Source organism: Hyperoodon ampullatus (assembly GCF_949752795.1).
Source record: "Hyperoodon ampullatus genome assembly, chromosome: 10".
Taxonomy (NCBI): Eukaryota; Metazoa; Chordata; class Mammalia; order Artiodactyla; family Ziphiidae; genus Hyperoodon; species Hyperoodon ampullatus.
Genome location: NC_136923.1, coordinates 86,107,757 through 86,127,593, shown reverse-complemented (window position 1 = coordinate 86,127,593; position 19,837 = coordinate 86,107,757). Strand labels below are relative to the sequence as shown.

At 41.6% G+C, this 19,837-nt stretch overlaps 1 protein-coding gene across 4 annotated transcripts in view; it reads right to left on the bottom strand.

Annotated features, from left to right (window-relative positions):
• The window catches only part of KIAA0319, a gene marked incomplete at both ends in the record, with an annotated part of 47,009 nt that extends 27,390 nt beyond the window's left edge, over positions 1–19,619 (bottom strand). For 3 of the 4 annotated variants that reach the window (XM_079712426.1, XM_079712428.1, XM_079712429.1), the window contains 8 exons: positions 2,455–2,587; positions 4,157–4,249; positions 5,224–5,311; positions 6,192–6,289; positions 7,470–7,568; positions 10,185–10,377; positions 13,070–13,812; positions 19,565–19,619. In XM_079712426.1, the coding sequence (XP_079568552.1) occupies positions 2,455–2,587; positions 4,157–4,249; positions 5,224–5,311; positions 6,192–6,289; positions 7,470–7,568; positions 10,185–10,377; positions 13,070–13,812; positions 19,565–19,619 (1,502 nt within the window). The remainder of the gene's footprint in view (positions 1–2,454; positions 2,588–4,156; positions 4,250–5,223; positions 5,312–6,191; positions 6,290–7,469; positions 7,569–10,184; positions 10,378–13,069; positions 13,813–19,564) is intronic. The other variant, XM_079712427.1, reaches the window with a different exon arrangement.
• Between the last annotated feature and the right edge of the window lie 218 nt (positions 19,620–19,837).

The following is a 19,837-nucleotide window of genomic DNA, read 5'->3' as shown; positions in this document are numbered from 1 at the left end:
TTCTAGGGTTCCTTGAGAAGATAAACAAAATTAACAAACCCCTTAATTAGACTTATCAAGAGAAAAAACACAAATCACCAATATTGGAAATGAAAAAGAGGTTATCAGTACATATACTACAGACATGAAAGGATTATATGAAAATACTATGAACAACTTTATGCCAAAAAACATGATAATTTAGAAGGAATGGATGAATTTCTTGAAAAATACAACTTACTAAAAACTGACACAAGAAAAAAACAGATAACACATCATCGTTAATCAACTATACTCCAATAATAAAATAAAAATAAAATAAAATAAAATAAAAAAGAAAAATTAAAAAAAAACCCAGAAAATCTAAATAGGCTTACATCTATTAAAGAAATTGAATTTGTTATCAAAACTTTCCCCAAAAGAAAATTCCAGACCCAGGTGATTTTACTGGTGAATTCTATAAAACTTTCAAGGAAGAAATACCACCAGTTGTTCATAAGTATTTCAGAAAATAAAGGAGGATGGATCACTGGTCAAGTTGTTTTATTAGGCCAGTATAACCCTCATGTCAAAACCTTGTGACAATGCAGAGAGAGAGACAGAGAGAGAGAAAGAGAGAAGAAGGCATAGACCAAATCTTTCATGAAGACAGACATAAAAATCCTGACAAAAATATTATCAAGTTGAATCCCATGCTACATAAAAAGAATATCATGATCAAATAGGGTTTATCCCATGAATGCAAGGTTGATTTAACATTCAAAAATCTCACACAATACATAAAAATAACTCAAAATAGATCACAGATCTAAAAATAAAACCTAGACCTATAAAACTTAGAAAAAAAACAGGATCTTTGCAACCTTGGGATTAAACAAAGGTTACTTAGAACACAAAAAGCATGAAACATAAAAGAAACAATTGATAAATTAGACAATCAAAATTTAAAACTTTTGCTCTTTAAAAGATACCATTAAGAGAACAAAACGCCATATACTGGGAAATATCCACAACACATATATAAAATAAAGAACTTGTTTCAGAATGTATAAAAATCTTACAACTAAGTAAGATGTAATTTTTTTTTTTTTTTTTTTTTTTTTTTTGCGGTACGTGGGCCTCTCACTGCTGTGGCCTCTCCCGTTGTGGAGCACAGGCTCCGGACACGCAGGCTCAGCGGCCATGGCTCACGGGCTCAGCCGCTCCGCGGCATGTGGGATCTTCCCGGACCGGGGCATGAACCCGTGTCCCCTGCATCGGCAGGCAGACTCTCAACCACTGCACCACCAGGGAAGCCCCAAGATGCAATTTTTAAAACAGGAAAAAGATCTGAATGGAGACTTCACAAAAGAAGTTATACGAATGGCCAGTAAACACCTAAAATATGCTTAATATCATTAGTTAACAGGAAAATGCAAGTTAAAACCGTAATGAGATACAACCACCCATCAAATTAGATACAATTAAAAAGACTGATTACACCAAGTGTTGGTGAGGATGTGGATTCTGGAACTCTCATCCACTACAGGTGGGAATATAAAATAATACACCCACTTTGGAAAAGAGTTTGGCAATTTCTTAAAATGTTAAACATAAGCTCACCGTAGAACCTAGCCTTTCCACTCTTGAGTATTTACTCCACAAAAATGAAAATACATGTCCACACAGACTTGTACACAAATGTTCATGGCAGCTTTATTTGTAATAGTTCAAAGTTGTAAACAACCCAATGTCCATACTAGATGAAAGGATAAATTGTGGTATATCCATACATTGGAATAGTACTCAGCAACAAAAAGGAACACACTTATCAATAGAGACAACACCATGAATGAATCTCAAAACTCATTTGCTGAGTGAAAGAAGCCAGGCAAAAAGGAGCACATACTGTACAATTCCATTTATGTGAAATTCTAGAAAGTGCATGATAATTTAAAGTGGGGGAAAGCAGGTTAGTGGTTGTCCAAGCACAGGAATAGAGAGAGGTTTGAATTGCAAAGGGGCATGAGAAAACTTTTGGGGATGATGGAAATGTTTATTATCTTGAATGTGACAATGGTCTGACAGGTGTATGCAAATGTCAAAACTCATCAAATTTTATACCTTAAATATGTTGTTTATTCCATTTCAGTTATATCTTTAAAAGTTGTAAAAAGATAAAGAAACAGGTAAATCATATAAATCTGCCTTACTGTCACTCTGAAGATAGAAACTTTCTTTCACATATCTCAACACAGCAAAATAGATGCCATCCCATACTATTCCTGACAACCAAATCCAAAGGTTTCCAATAAATACACACTTGTAATTTATATTATTGATGATGGTATCAGAGTATAAAGTGGCTGACAACCAAAACCCCAGAGGAAACCAAATCTGCCCTGCCTCCTGAGCAAAATGAAAAGAAGCACAATGTTCTATCGGCATCTATTGGAAATAGTCAAATTATCAGTGCTGGAAAGCAAACCCACTTGCCTGAAAGTATAGTTTCCAGGAACAAGGTTAGACAGATGTAAGACAGGGGTATCAGCTGAGGTCTTCTCCTCTTGGAAGGGCCCATTAACTTCTTCCCAGTGATAACTCACTATTTTAGTATCATCTGTACTGTCTAGAAAGATTGACAAATAAGTGAAAACTAGAATTAAATACAAGAATATTAAAACATACATTTTGTAATTTACATTATTGGGGTTTACATTTGATTTTATATGAAATTATATAATTGCACAGATTTCAATGGCCATATATTATGTGTTAGAAGGAGGATTACTTCTTCTCTCTAAATTAACATCATGATTTTTCTCCTGGATTTCCACCAGATTTGAGTGAGGGTGTTTCAACTCAGTTGTGAATTTAAAAAGCAAAGTGACAGGCACTACTGCTTTTTTTTCTTTTTTTTTTTTTTTTAACTCAAATCAACTACAACACATGATATCTTACTGATAAGTTAAATAGGTATCTGAACTGACAGATTCATAAAGAATTGAGATGCTTCTATATAATTACAAAACACCTTTTACTACCCTAATCATTAAGTGTAAATCCAGATAAAGGTAGTATCCTACATGAAAACCTCCTATTTCTACTTTAAAAGACAGCAAACAAAATGTACTAAGTAGAATCACAGAAGTTTAGACCTGGAAGGGAGCCAGTTTCATCTAATTCATTTAAGGAAAGAAAAGTTCATGCAACAGATTAATAATCCTGAACAGTTTTCTGTAACTAAATCGCACTGAATTAGAGGAATCAAAATGTAATGTATTTTCTCGTGTAAATATTTCATTTAAAACAGGCTTTAGGGCTTCCCTGGTGGCGCAGTGGTTGAGAGTCCGCCTGCCGATGCAGGGGATACGGGTTCGTGCCCCGGTCTGGGAAGATCCCACATGCCGCGGAGCGGCTGGGCCCGTGAGCCATGGCCGCTGAGCCTGCGCGTCCGGAGCCTGTGCTCTGCAACGGGAGTGGCCACAACAGTGAGAGGCCCGCGTACCGCAAAAAAAAAAAAAAAAAAAAAAAACAGGCTTTAGGGACTTTCCTGGTGGTGCAGTGGTTAAGAATCCGCCTGCCAGTGCAGGGGACATGGTCCAGGAAGATCCCACATGCCACAGAGCAACTAAGCCCGTGCGCCACAACTACTGAGCCTGCGCTCTAGAGCCCGTGAGCCACAACTACTAAGCCCTCATGCCAAAACTACTGAAGGCTGCGCGCCTGGAGCCCGGGCTCCACAACAAGAGAAGCCACTGCAATGAGAAGCCTGTGCACCGCAACAAAGAGTAGCCCCCACTCGCCGCAACTTGAGAAAGCCCGTGTGCAGCAACAAAGACCCAACGCAGCCCAAAAAAATAAATAGATAAAATAAATAATAATTTTTTAAAAAAAGTGATTTCCAACTGCTCATCACATATACTACATCGAAAGGAGATTCTTTAATAATTGTTTTAATTCTGATCAAATAGCTAGACCCTAAAGAATTTTTTCATAGACAAATGAGACATAACTGAAGGGAAATTCAGTCTAAGACAGAGAAGTTGTGCTAAAGGAGCTGAAGGACTTGAAGATACAGTTAGATGCTCATCTATTGGTGAGTTAGCCCATAAGTCCTCACAGCCTCAATAGAGACCTCCCATTACGTCTCATAGTGCAGAGGGCAAAACCCCATGAAGTATAGCAGGATACCCACGGCTGCCATCGATGAGGGCCGACGTCAGAGGCAGAGTGAGCTCCTGTCTCTCGGGAGAAACAACTGCCACGGGAGGCAGGTTGACTCTTCTGGCTGTGTGACAGAAAAAAGGACACGGGCTGAGCCCAAGTTGTCACCACCCAAATAAACCATCTGATTTTCAAAAATTGGTTATAAATATCCTGTCTGGAAGGTGTTTATCCTGCAGACCTCAACTATGGAAAGTACTTTTAATGTTTTGGAACCCCCCTATACACTTTAGGAGCATGTCTGCAGGTTTAGATTTTTGTATGAAAGCCCAGGCTCAATGAACACATGTAATAACAAGCAAGGGGTTGGTCACAGAACCTGAGCAGCAACTGCAAATGAGGAGCAACGGAGGAGGGTTCCAGCTCCTACGATTAGCTGGCTCTTGACTCTTTGAAGCCCCGCCCCCCCGGCCCCGCCCCCGCCAGCCACGTTTAGCTCTAAGAATAACCAGGCAGCATGTGCAAAATGGGGAGCTGTGAGCCCCTGGGGAAGAGGCTGGAGGTGAGGTTGGCACTGAGCTGGCCCACATCCCTTGTGCCCAGAGGAGGGGGTGGCAGAGGCTCAAGGCCCATGCTCCATGCACTGAGCCAGGGCTGTGCCCACCCAGACAAAGGGCCACTATTTCTAATTCACACCAGTGCACTGACCTATGGACTAGTGGTGGCCTGTAAGGACCAGGGGGCTTGAAAGCCCATGGCATACATTTCCCTTGACCCCTGAGTTACTCCCTTCACCTAAGGATAAGCTGAGTCACGGGGAATGGAGGTAGAAGGGTGAACGCAGCAAATGTCAGACGGAGGAGGCTATTGCCACACCTAAGAACAGCAAGCAATAAGCTTGCAACCTTACACAGCAGTGTCAAGCAAGTACTAAGAATTAATACAGAAAGAAGAAAGAAAAAACCCGTATAATCTTTGCATGTTTTCTCTACAATGGAGCCTAATGTAAAACTAAAAAAATATATTACCATGTTATCCAGGCACCAAAAATTGAGATAAATCTGTACAACAGGAGGCTGTCCTCTTACACAGGCTTACCTGGCTTAACGGTGACATTTACAAATCCCTCTCCAAAGGCATTTTCACTAGAAACTGCTACTTTGAAGGCATAAAGTCCTACTGACAACTGCAAGATAAAGAAAAGTTATACTGATAAACATGCAAACAACAGGATGGGTCCACTGCCTAGAAAATCCTTAAATATTCCAGAAGCCATTCTCCTGGAATCAGCATAGAGAAGGGGCTCGGGACCTGTGGACACACTGCCACATGTCTGAAGCCTATACTCTGGAACACTGAAGATCACCCAGGAAGGCCTTCAGCTTAGTTACAGATGTTCACAGGGCTTACAGAGGCATATGTGACATGGACCAACCGAGGGTGGCAGTTCTCAGACTTGAGTGTATGGGAATCTTGCATTTTTACCAAGTAGCTCTGGTGGGTCAGCTGTCAATGGTCTGGGTACCAGCCTTCGAGAAACAGCGCTCAGTGGCATGGGGGTGATGCTAACTCATGTTGCACCAGGAGCTGTGCAGTATCAGAAATGAAGAGAACATAATCATCTATGGGCCAAGAAGAGGGAACATTTCTTCTTGTGAGGGCTTATATCTTGGAGCAATACTTGGTAGTCAAATCATATGTGAACTGGAATGGAATTTTTGGCAATCCTAGAAATGTGCCTAAGAATCAGAGATGACCAGAATGTCTCTAACACTGCAAAGGGAGCAAGAGTTGGAACACAGGCTTTAACCTCACTACAGAGACCCATACCAGCCTGGGCCAGCCTCTCTTCCCTGGGCTGACATGCCAAGTAAGTCAAATAAAGAAAAGATCCCGAAAGCCCCTTTATTTAAATCTACCTGTCTACCTACATGCTTGAAACTTGATTCATTTATATTCTTCTTTTAATCTTAATCGTAAGAGAGACGTCTAGGTTCAACAGCTAAGAAGGTGTTACCTGAATTCTAAGGTACGCTGTCAGTTACTACCGGTTACCAGTTACTTACCTGAGAGACATTAAGAGTTTGCGTGTGTCTTTGTTTTATTTCACCTTGGTAGTATTCAGGGTGGCTTATTAAACTCCATTCGTAGTTGTAGGTTGTTTCTGAGAGCAAAGAAAAATATGAGTAGTTATAAACTCTTAGAAGTCACTATAATCTGGGCAGAGGGAGGAAAATGACAGTCTTCAATCTACTAGCAGAAATTTATTTAGATATACTGCACTCAACTTTCAACTATCATCCAAGTAAGGAAGAGTAAGGTATCTATATCTTTTTAATGTAAAATTTCTTTGTTATTATAAGAACATACAACTTATAAAAAATTTAGAAAATATAGAAAGTTTTTAAAAAATTGCCCTAATTTCATTGTTAGCATTTGATGACTTTCCTTCCAGACTGCTACACCTGACTACACATATAAATTTTAACATAGTATAATCCACTGTATTTTTCTCCTTTTAATAAAAGGCAAGGAGATTTAAATTCATTCCATCTGTCGTAGGGGTTTATAGAAGGCCATAAGAACAGATTAAATCTCTTTATATTAAGATGAAGCTGTCTTCCACCTTGTGATTCTAGTAATAGTTAAAGTATGAGTTACCTCAGCTGAAAGGAGTAAATGACAAATGCCAAGTATTAACATCTATGCTTAAATTTTGATCCATGTGTGATAGGGAAAAATGAATAAAGGAACTAACCTGAATGAGAAATACTCAAACACCTTAAAAATGAATATACTTTAAGAAAGAATGCATTTGACAGGTCACAGGAATAGGTCAAATGTTTGCTGAAGAGCAGAGTGCTGGATCAGCAGAAGAAAGAGTATTTTAAACATTTTTTGAACAACTGGTGTGGGGATCCTGAGAACCTGAGAGACATGTTGCCACTGAAATATCTGCAAACAACCTTTGTGCACGTGCTACCTCCCTCACCTGACAGTGGAATTTTCCCAGGCTCTGTGGGTTATTACAAGTCAAAAGCTGGTATATGGAAACATCTCCTGTTCTAAGATATCACTCTGCTTTGCATCATCAGAAATGTATGACTTTTTATCCTGACCAATTAAAGGAAATGTTCTGTATTTAATTCCTATCCTCTCACTCCATTTTAAACTATTTCAATAAACTTTAAAGCTTATGATCATCAAAGCCTTGTCATCCACTCGAGAGTGACATTCACTATGTTGTGAAAATGAATCAAAGTTGTAAATAACCAGTAAAGACACCTTAAGGACACACCAGCTAATGGGCCCCTACTGGTCCCAGAGGAAAGTCAAACTCTCACCTGCAGGTGGCGCTGGCACAACAGACGCCTTCAGTTCAACTTCATTTTCCGGCAAAGTTATTACTAGGTTATCACCAGCAGACACCATGAGTTCTTTCACTAAAAGTTAATTAGAAATAGTACATTTCATCATATACTTCAATGATGTTAAATTACTGCCCTATGATAGATTTGTTTTTAGTATCCATAAAATAAAATAACACATATTTTTGTAATAGTTCTTCATGCGATTTTATCTAAGATACTTTATTCCCTCTGACTAGTAACTGAACTGTGCCCTATATTATGTTGCAGGGTAGATTGCTTAAATTTAAAGCTGTCAACGTGAGTAGGCACTGTGGAGAAAATAATGCTTCAGATCGACTGAGCAAGGTGTCGGTGACAAGAGCTGCGTGAAAACAGGTAGTGTACTGCGGATTGGGTCTATTTTCTCTCCTGCTTCCAGCTTTGCTTGACCCCCTGGTATGTGCTATTTTTAGTCTTAAAAAGATGGAGTGTAATCATAAGTGTTTCTGTAGCATTAATCACACGCCATTCAGTTCTGATAGTAACTCCATGAATTACTGCAATGGTCTTGCTCTTGGAACCTTTCCAAGAGAAAAGCCAGTCAACCTCAATATAAAAAGGCTATTTTAACTCAAGCAGCAGGCACATCCACTCTCATCAGCAGCACCTAGTCACTAAATCAGCATTCAGAACAATGCTTGTTGCCTTGCTCTATAACCAGGATTATATTGATACATTCAATTGGCTTGACTCAACTGGACATTAGTCTCCCTTGTAAAATACAATTGATACGTCAAGATATCGCATAGAGAAAAGCAAAGACTTAAAAAAAAAGCTGAGTGCTCTCTAGAGGTCCTAGCTGCTTGGAGATGTGAGATGGAGATGTGGCTCATTTAAATCTACTTCTCTCAGGCTGTACTCAGTCCCTCGAGTGCCTTCCTAGACCAGCAGCAGAGGCTTCGCTGCTCTCTCTGGCTCTTCTTCCCTGTCACTTTCACTGACTCTTTTCAAGAAAAATCAGCAATTGTGGACCTAAAAGCGATATTGGTCCAAACCCATCATTTTACAGATAAAGAAATTGAGCCCTGGAGAGGCAATGTAAGTTGCTTGAGGCTATGTGGATCATTAGCAATAGATCCACCAATATCTAACTAATTTAAACTGTATTATTTCAACAGCCACTTATCTACAAGATTAAACTCTGAGAGGCTCTGTTCCAAGGACTTGAAGATTATCAATTCATTTCTTCCTCTAACTACTCTATGCGGTAGGTGCTACTAGAACTCAAGGATGCTAATTCCCAGGCCAGTTTCCTTTTCCATATACTGTACAGCTCCTCCACCATTAGCCTTCTCTCTACTGAAGCTCAGGATCAAAGTAAATAACCAAAGAAGAGAGGGTGATCCTCAAAGTACATTACCCACAGAAAGGCTCGGGAAACATGACAAAAGTCTCTAGTAACTTCTTTGGTATTAAATCCCATGGGAGCTTTTCAATCCTCCTGTAACACCCGGCCCCTTCATCACTTCCTCCAACATGGAACCCTCTCCTCTCTCCTTCTCTCAGTCCACGCTCTCCTCTTTCTCTCCCTCTCTGTCGCGGCCACTCAGTCAGCTCTATAGGCTCCTTCTGCTGTCCCGGCTCCTAATACAATGACAGCTCCAAAGTTCCACCCCTCAGGCCTCTCCCCAGCCCACCCCGCGGCTCTCCCTGGAGGGCCTTCAACTATCACCCCTACACCGAAGACACCCAGTCCTTTATCTTCAGCCCAACCACTCATCTAATTTTCAGTTCCATGTGTTCATGTATCTTAGTATCCTTTTACCTTCATCGTGACCTTCAACCACTTACCAAATTCTAATGATTCTGCCCTTCTAATATTGCTTGAATCTGGCTCCTTCCCTCCATCCCTGCAACCACTCACTACAGTTTTTTTAATGGATCCTCTTGCCTCAGGTCAACCCCATACTATTTTCTTGATATCAGTCTGATCATTTCACTTTCCTGCTTCCGATCATTCAGGGATTCTCTCTACTCATCCAATAAAGCACAAATTCCTTAGCACAGAACACAGGATCCTTCAAAATACTGCCCTGCTCACCACTCTAGACTCAGACCTTGCCATTTCCACTCCATTTACATGATCAGTGTCAGCCATACTAAACCCCTTATAGCTCTTCCCAAAATGCCCCTTGAGCTCTTGTCCCTCTGTTCCCTGGCACAGGCAGTGAATGAGAGGATGGGCGGGAAATGCCGAGCGTGGTGCCTGGCCCTGGATAAGTGCTCAGTAAGTGTAATTATCATTATTGTTATTACACATGTCGCTCCCTCGACCTGAACAGCATGCCGGCTCCATTTTTGCTGGCTCATCTATCCTAGCATTACCACCTCTGGAAAGGCTTCTGTGGCCCCTCTGAGCCGGTCAGCCAGGCTGCTCCTTTTCTCTCCCATAGCAGCCTCTCAAAGCACTTACTGTACTGTATCAAACCATCTATTTGTCATTCAGCCTCACCCTCTAGACTATAGAGTCAAGGAGGGAAAAGACAATATCTATTCATCTTTTTATTCCCAGCGCCTAGCATCATTTCTGGCACATGATGGATGCTCAAAAACGTGCCCGGAGGGAATGAGTATACTTTCGAAGTTGTCACTACTACATTCTACAGCGTGTCTTCAGTACATTTCTTCCAGTTATATTTTTTTAATTACCTGTCCTGGGGGCAGTAGGAGCAGATACAGGTTGCTGAGATGGGGCGGACTCAGTGGGGAGGGTGCTAGCGGGAAGGGTTGAAATGTTACGCTCTGTGCTCCATGGGGTGACTGTGAGAACTGGGCTTTTCTCCATGGTGGCTGGGCTGAACTCCAGGCTGGTTGGAGAAGGATTATGGGAAGGCATTAGGACCTAGGAGATCAATTACAGGATAAGTTGTTATGGGGGAAAAACAAAGGTTGAACTCTTCAAGACAACACCATGTCATTGACGTTTTCAAAAATTAGATTCAGTAGCATTTGAAATACCATGTCTAACATTGCAAACCACTGGAACTCTAGACCATCTCTTTTAAATATTCTTTGCTACCTGCTAAAAATGTAAGGCAACTCTGGGTTGGAGAATTATTATAGGCAAACATACACATACAGAAAACATTCAAGATAAAAAGAGAGAAAATACTTAGAGTAGCAATAATTGAAGACAATCAGATAATTCAACAATGAACAGGTTTCTAGAGTAAATGATCTCTATTCATATCATCCACTGTATATAATTTATAATTTAAGATTATGGTTATAGGGTTATCCAACTTAAAGTTTTAAATTAAATGTTATGTGCTGGGGGAAAATCTCACAACATGATAATAAAATGCTCTTCTGAGCTTCAACTGCCAGTGCCCGTATGGAGCCAGATAAGTAAAACTCAGGCTAAGAAGATAGGAGACCCAAAGGGGCGGCTGAGTGTGAGATCCACAGAAAGAAAAGCTGTAACTCAAATGTTAACTGGCGGGGGAGGGCGTTGGTATTTATTGAAAACACAGCTACTCTTTTTTGCAGTTCACTTAGCCACATAAAAGAAGGTAAAATGTGTTAATACTCAGGGATGGGGGAAAAGAACACCATAAGACAAGTACAAGGACAGAAAAATATGAAAACTTTGAAACGAAAAATACATCAAAGCAGGAAAAAAGCTGATAATCTCACTGCTTAAAAGAATGTTTAGCAAGTTTTAATGGTTGAGATTATAATGTCTAGTCAATTCAATCCAGCTTTCTTCACTTATTCTAACCTAAGCACTGATATCTTAAATAATATTTTCCTTTTTTTAAAAAAAAATCTTAATTGGCTTATGTCCCTTTACATTCTGATTTGCTCCCTTGTATCTTGAAATACACTAAATTCTCCCATGACCTGTCCTTTTGTCACTTTACTGCCAACTGCATTCGGCTTCTCCTGATCAGCACACATGTAGTCATCCTCACCTTGTCCTGGTATTTCCCAAATGAGCAGTCTCTGAGCTCCCACTACTCTCCCCACAGTGCAGCCTCCTCCTCTAGCTCCCTGACCTTCTGCTGTTAGCACTTGAACCTTCCCTCTGTTCTGGGTATGTCTGCTCTCCCAAAGGTTCCCATTCTTTTCACCTGTGTTTTTCATGGAAAGTTCTGTACAGCTTATGTTCTCTCCTTAGTATCTTGTTCCTCCTATCCAACTGATTCTTATCACTGGTGAGTTCCAAGCAACCTCAGAACCTGTTGGGTCTTGAAGAAACTGTAGGGGGTCAGAATGTCACTCTAAAAGATAGCACTTTGGCATGCTGATTATTCTGAATGAAAGGTACCTGAGAAACAGACAGTGCAAGAAGGACACTCTGACCCTCCTTTGTCCCCCCCCTGAAAGCAAGAGACAAATCTCCCATGCAAAAGGTACCCTTCCTTGCAAGGATTATCTACAACTTAATGCAGCTCAAAAAAATTTAATTGTGACTATAGGTGAAAATATGTACTTTCGTGGAAAATAATACACTGTACCAGGAGGATAGAAGGTATTCTTATCACCACAGAGAGGAAATTTAGGGCTGAGAAGGCTGTAGAAACAAACCTTGTGTTAAAGCAACAGGCCCCAAACAGAGTCGTTTATGTTAAGCCCCCAAACCAAGACTTAATTACAGTTTCAGCTCTCCCAGAAATGGAATCTTAAACCAGTCAATCAGGAATAATTTTGAGGTAATCTGCTTGATAAACCCCTACTACCCCTTAAAGGAAAGTAACCTGGTAATAACCAACCCACTTTTTGGCCTTATATCCCTTGTTTCCACTCCTGCCTAAAAAAGTTTTTCATTTTGTACAGCTCCTCGGAGCTCCTTTATATCTGCTGTACTGGATGCTGCCTGATTTGAATGCATTTTTGCTCAAACTCTTAAAAATGTTAACATGCCTCAGATACTTATCTTTAACGGATACTTATCTTTAACAGATACTTTGTCACCAACTTATTACCCCAAGCCTAATCCTCTTTGGCTTGTCAATTCTTCACAGACTGATTGTTTCTTTGTTTAAAAGATACAAAGCCTTCCTGCTTTGGTCACCTCTCATATTTTTATGGGGTCTCCAATACATACCAAAGTAAATTTGTTTTTCTCCTGTTAATCTATCTTAGGGCAATTTAATTATTACCCCAACCAAAAAACTTAGAAGGAAAGGAGAAAATTTTTTTCTGCTCCTACAAAACCTACCACGAGAGATTTGCAAAGCCTCTGGCTCCACGCGCTGTGTATACGGGCTGGCTCCAGAAACTTCTATAAAACCTCATTCATCTGAGATACCGGTAGAGGCCTCTCTAAGGAGACGCACTAAGTCATCATTACGTGGCTGACTTGTGAAGGCAGAAGAAATATTTGCTCTTTTAAACAGTCTGGTCATGAGTGCACAACAGAGGAAGAGGATGTTTTGTTTGGAAGGTTCTGAGAGTCATCTTTTTTAGACGATACCTTAATAGGTGCCCCCAAAAGGAAGCTTCGCGTGCCGTGTGTCCAAATGAGGGCCGGGCTCTGAAAGTGAACTCAGCCCCTCCCACCCTCTCCTACACACACCAGCCACACCCACCTCTTTTCCAGAGCTGTTGCTGGATTGCTCCTGGAGCTGAGAAGTCTCTTTCTCCAGTTCCCTTCCGGAAGGTGGAGTAGTGACCAAGGGAAGCAAAAACCTTCCCCCGGGGGAGGGTTTCGGGGCCGGGGTCCACGCCGACTCGTTCAGCTTACGGTGCTCTGGGCCCTCCTGCTGCTGCTCCGCTGATGTTGCTGGGCTGCCTCCAGCAGAGGAGTTGGAACCTCCCTTGCCACCGGCCGGCAAGCCCCAATCCGTGTACCCGGCGCTCCCTCGGGGCTCCTGCTTGCCGATGGGCCGGAAGAGGCTCCGCTCCAGCTCCCCATCTGAGTCCTCAGACATCTCCTCCAGGCCCCGATCTTTGCCCAGGAAGGCCAAGTCCTTTCTGATATCCTCAGCTGAGTCCCCCCAGATTCCTGACGGGGAACCCCTGTTCAGCATCACCTCCCCGTAGTCCAGCAGCTGTGCGGGCCTCTGGGCGGGCCTGAGCACAAAGGTCAGGTAAGACCTGATGGAGCCCATCTTTCTGGGCTCGCAGTTCTCCTTGTGAGGGCAGCTCACCAGGTAGCAGCGGCCCTCAAACCACCAGGCCAGGTCACAGCTGTACAGGTCACAGCAGGCAGATGTGCAGTCTACCACGGGGGTGGTTTGAGGCACTGGCATGATTTTGCTAGTTTCCAAGTTAGGAGAAATGATGGCATTGGAATACGTCCTCCCCTCACTGCACTGCGTACAGGCACAACCTACAAACACGCAGTCTCCAATAAGGAAGCGAGGCATATCACTTCTGGCAAGCAAATAAACCACCAGCATCTCCTATAGAAAGTCCACTGCTTTAGAGCCCATCCATCAACAGCCCCATCCATACATCTGTCCTCCCATCCTTTCACCCCCATCCATCCATCCATAGATTCGTCCACCTGTCCATCTAACCGTCCATCCACTCTCTTTATATGATGTTACTCCACTCAGGGAAGAGAGGCATTCTTTTCTACGTGCGTATTGCTTTTACAGTGTAATATTTTGCTCCTTACCCAAAACCCAACTATAAAGGTTTGCTTTAGGAACAATGTCATGTTGTTAATTGAATTTTTAAACATCTCAGGTTATTCTGATGATAGATCAATTCTGATGACATATCAAAGGAGAGAAAAACTTGTCCTAAATATAGGTCTATAACAATTAGCTTTGGGGCTTCCCTGGTGGCGCAGTGGTTGAGAATCTGCCTGCCGATGCAGGGGATACGGGTTCGAGCCCTGGTCCAGGAAGATCCCACATGCCGCGGAGCGGCTGGGCCCGTGAGCCATGGCCGCTGAGCCTGCGTGTCTGGAGCCTGTGCTCCGCAACAAGAGAGGCCGTCATAGTGAGAGGCCTGCGCACCGCGATGAAGAGTGGCCTCCGCTTGCCACAACTAGAGAAAGCCCTCGCACAGAAACGAAGACGCAACACAGCAAAAATAAATAAATTAATTAAAACTCCTACCCCCAACATCTTAAAAAAAAAAAAAAATTAGCTTTAAGCACATTCTAAACTATGAACTACAAATGTTGCCAGTTGGCAAATACAGCAGGCAGGAGAGCAGTGCTACGTTAAGTGTGATCTGCAGGCCACAAACGCTGTGACCAGTCCATAAAGAATAAGGGCAGGGCTTCCCTGGTGGCGCAGTGGTTGAGAGTCCGCCTGCTGATGCAGGGGACACGGGTTCTTGCCCCGGTCCGGGAGGATCCTACATGCTGCGGAGCGGCTGGGCCTGTGAGCCATGGCCGCTGAGCCTGCGCGTCCGGAGCCTGTGCTCCACAACGGGAGAGGCCAAAACAGTGAGAAGCCCGCGTACCGCAATAAAAAAAAAAAAAAAAAAAAAAAAGAATAAGGGCAACTGGGGCTTTTAGAAACCTCTGTAGCAATTTGTCATTCCCTGACATCCAAGGACAAAAATCACTTTCCTGTTTTGTTTATTTTGTAAAACAACGAATGCTGCCCACCATCCAGTTCTACAAGGATAAAGTCATTACCCACTGCAGTCACTGGCAGTGCACCCCGAAATGAATTCAGGATGAGAAACAGGATAAGGCGCTCTGTGCTTTGGACAAACAGGCCCTATAGATACTTAGATGCATATCTTAGGAAGAATTTTAATGAGCCCAGATTCTTGTATCTTCCCATACATAGAAAAGCACTAAATCATCAGCTGAGATATCTGTTCCTTGTGACTAGCAGTAATCGTTTACTAAAATGTGTGCTTGACTGCACGTATTCTCTAGCCCCAAATCATATATATATGGGCATCTCCTCCTATCTCTTCAGAACAGTTCCCTTAGAGCTACTGAGAGACTGTTTCCTGGGCTATAGTCTTCAGGAAGGTCCCTGAATAAAACTGAAACCCACAACTTTTACACTGTGCATTTTTCTTTCAGTAGAAATTGTTTGTTGATTTTTTTTACCAAAGAATCTGTTGGTGGTAGATTGGAAATAAAAATAAATTGGTCCCTCACCACATACAGTTCGATGAGCACTGTTCTGCTGCAGAGCTCAGAACAGCAAAGGATCTCTTTTCTAGTGAGGGCTCATCACTGATCATTCTCTTAATAACTGTTACATTTTTCATAATGACAGAGATCACTTCTAACCGGAGGTAAGAGAAATGGTTAAATACAGTATAAGAATCGTCTTTTTTTTTTTTTTTTTTTTTTGCAGTATGCGGGCCTCTCACTGTTGTGGCCTCTCCCGTTGCGGAGCACAGGCTCCGGACGTGCAGGCTCAGCGGCCATGGCTCATGGGCCCAGCCGCTCCGCGGCATGTGGGACCTTCCCGGACCGGGGCATGAACCCGTGTCCCCTGCATCGGCAGGAGGACTCTCAACCACTGCGCCACCAGGGAAGCCCAAGAATCATCTTATTTTTATTTTACCTGCATACATATCATCATTGTTATAAATTTTAAAGAATCATTCAATGACTAACACTGACTCTACAGGAAAGTCTAATTGGTCCAATTCAATAAGAGTTAGATATAATAAATATACATCCTTCCCAATGAATAAGCTAGCAACCAACCACTTTAATTCAACTGAAATGACATCTTCTCAAACCAAATCTACTTTAAAAAAAAATCACCTTAATAGTTTTAGCCTTCTATTTTCTAAAGAAAAGCTTAGTCTCAGATACGGAGAGGAGGAAAAAAAATAAGTCTGCTGAACATAACAAAATAGCATTTCTAATTAAGGTCAAGAGTGTATAAAATAGTGTATAAAATAGGCAGGTAATCTCCAACTCCCAGCTCTACTCTCAAAAATAGTGTCCTTATTTGTAAAGATATCACTACATTCCTTTAAATGAAGGGGCCTTTAAATGAAGACTCAAACTAGAAATTTCTTTCAAACGCAAATGGCAGGATATATTTTATTTCCCTTGAACAACTGTTGGGTCCTCTCCTTTTGGGCAATATGATTCATAAGAACTATCATGTTTCATTTCTGGCTCTAGCCACCAGAAGCTTAAAAGCCAACTTATAAAACCGTGTCACAGAAACCATTATACAGGGGAAAGGCTGTGACCCTGGAATAAGCAAATTGTTACACGTGGGTAAGAAGCATGGCAGGAACCTTCAACACAAAGCTTAAAGTTTTCCATCAGGTTGAAGGTGGAAATCGCCATTTATTGGGTTGGCCAAAAAGTTTGTTTGGTTTTTTGCCATAAGATGGCTTTAGTAGCACTTAGTTGTCTTTAACTTCATTGGAAACAATTTTATTAGATTCAGTTGTGACAGCTATCATATCAGCGTGCATTTTAAAAAATCTTATCAAAATTGGTGAATTTTTGTATAGCCATTTTAATATTGAAGATGGAAGAAAAAAGCAACGTTTTCAGCATATTATGTTTTATTATTTCAAGAAAGGTAAAAATGCAACTGAAACACAAAAAGAGATTTGTGCAGTGTATGGAGAAGGTGCTGTGACTGATCGAGCATGTCAAAAGTGGTTTGCTAAGTTTTGTGCTAGAGATTTCTCACTGGACAATGCTCCATGGTCCAGTAGACCAGTTGAAGTTGATAGCAATCAAATTAAGACATTAATTGAGAACGATCAATGTTATACCACGTGGGACATAGCCAACATACTCAAAATATCCAAATCAAGCGTTGAAAATCATTTCCACCAGCTTGGTTATGTTCATTGCTTTGATGTTTGGGTTCCACAGAAGTTAAGTAAAAGAAACCTTCTTGACCGTAATTCTGCACTTGATTCTCTACTGAAGCGTAATGAAAACGTTCCATTTTTAAAACAAATTGTGATGGACTATGAGAAGTGGATACTGTACAAGAATGTGGAACAGAAGAGATCATGGGGCAAGTGAAATGAACCACCGCCAACCCTACCAAAGGCCGGTCTTCATCCAAAATAGGTGATGTTGTGTATATGATGGGATTGGAAGGGAGTCCTCTATTATGAGCTCCTTCTGGAAAACCAAACGATTAATTCCAACAAGTACTGCTCCCAATTAGACCAACTGAAAGCAGCACTCCATGAAAGACTCTGGAATTAGTCAACAGAAAACGCATAATCTTCCATGAGGGGAACACAAGACCACATGTTTCTTGGATGACCAGGAAAAAACTGTTACAGCTTACCTGGGAAGTTCTGATTCATCCACCATATTCACCAGACGTTGCAACTTCGGATTTCCATTTATTTCATTCTTTACAAAATTCTCTTAACAGAAAAAATTTCAATTCCCTGGAAGACTGTAAAACGTACCTGGAACAGTTTTTTGCTCAAAAAAATAAAAAGTTTTGGGAAGATGGAATTATGAAGTTGCCTGAAAAATGGCAAAAGGTAGTGGAACAAAATGGTGAATACGTTGTTCAATAAAGTTCTTGGTGAAAATGAAAAATGTGTCTTTTATTTTTACTTAAACCCCAAAGGAACTTTTTGGCCAACCCAATACCTCTGGGACAGATCATCATTTTGTTCTGCAAAAAATCATCCAATGGGCTGTTTAGATATACATACCTTAAGCAGAGGTCTGAACGCTAAAGAAAGAAGTCTGAAAAGGTGGGTTTCCCAACAACTAAACCACTCTCCCTTTGGGCCAAGTTGCCATAATTACTTTAGAATCTATTAGACTCACTCAAGAACATTCTTGAAGAGACCAGAAACACTCACACGTTTGTCCCCTCTACAAATTGCCAGCCCAATCCATGAACACAGTAGGCACTCCATGATTGTTGACAAATCAATAAAATCATCGGTTAGCATCTTATCAAAGGTAAAGAGGATAGAGAGAAAAGACAGACAAACCCTAAATAACATTATTTGGGCTCAGTAACTCAGGAACTTTGAACTAATGAAAAACACCTCATAAGAAAAAGACAAAAAGCAGTGAAAAAGTGGGGATTTGAGAGAGAGAGAGAGAGAGAGAGAAAAGAGGGCTCAAACATTAACGACAGCATTTTCCAGAGTATAGAGTACACTAAGTATGGAATAAAGGAACATCTTGCCTTGCATACTAAGCAGTGGTGAATTTAATAAGATGGATGGATGGCGTGGGGAGAGTAATCCTCAGGAAATGATATGCATTTCCTGATTGTAGTATTTCCTAAAGTGGCCCTTGTATGATCTAAAATTGTGCTTATAAAAATTTAGATGCTTCAGACTCCTGAGTCACACCCACTAGAAGTTCTGATTCAGTAGGTCTGGATGGGGCCCAGGAAACCACATTTTAACAAGGGTCACTCTCAGGGAAGCCTCAGCATGGTTTTACCATACTTGGACAAACCCTGGATATAAAACCATATAAAACCCTGGCCATATCTCCATCCTCAATCTTTGGTAAGTTCAAAGGGGCTTGGCTGGCTTGGCTGGCCTAGCTGGGGCATGAATCATCAGAATTGATGCTCACCAATGATTTTATGCCATGGTGTGTCCACAATAAGCAAACAGACTATATGAAAATAAAGATTTAAGATAAAAAAAAGTCTGTCATTTGCTTTCCAAAAAAGATCTACTATGCAATTCTTTTAAATAAATACATGGTTTTCCTAGTATATATGAAATGTGATTTTATTTCCCCCAAAATAGTCATGATAAAAAATTTAAATGCCTGTTTCCAGAAACCACTTATGCATGAGGTCTGCCTTTTTTTTTTTTTTTTTTTTTGCCGTACACGGGTCTCTCACTGCTGTGGCCTCTCCTGTTGCGGAGCACAGGCTCCGGACGCACAGGCTCAGAGGCCATGGCTCACGGGCCCAGCCGCTCCGCGGCATGTGGGATCTTCCCGGACTGGGGCACGAACCTGTGTCCCCTGCATCGGCAGGCAGACTCTCAACCACTGCGCCACCAGGGAAGCCCGAAGTCTGCCTTTTTATATGTGAAAGAAGTCTGTTGGAAAGCAAACACACAGCACCTTCACCTCCTCAGGTTGATCTGAGTTACTTAAGCCAAAGATAGGAAGTCCAAGTGTGATGTCTGGTGGTGTCTCCAGGGTAACGGTTTCCTACCTGTAAGGGTCACCAGCAGCAGCAATGAAGAGAGCGCACCTGTGGGGGGAGCCATTTTGACTCACACGGTGGGTGGAAGCAGGCTTCAGAGATGGCCCTGAGAGGTCTTTGGTGCAGGCTTCCTTTGACTTAGGAGCCAGATTCGGCCTCAAGAACTTCAAAGGAAAAACAGGAAAGAGACGGGAAGGAAGAAAAGAACAGGTAAATGCAGAAACATACAAAGTTATTTCTATTATTTATTCATGGCAATGGGAAGCCTGTCTTGTTTACATC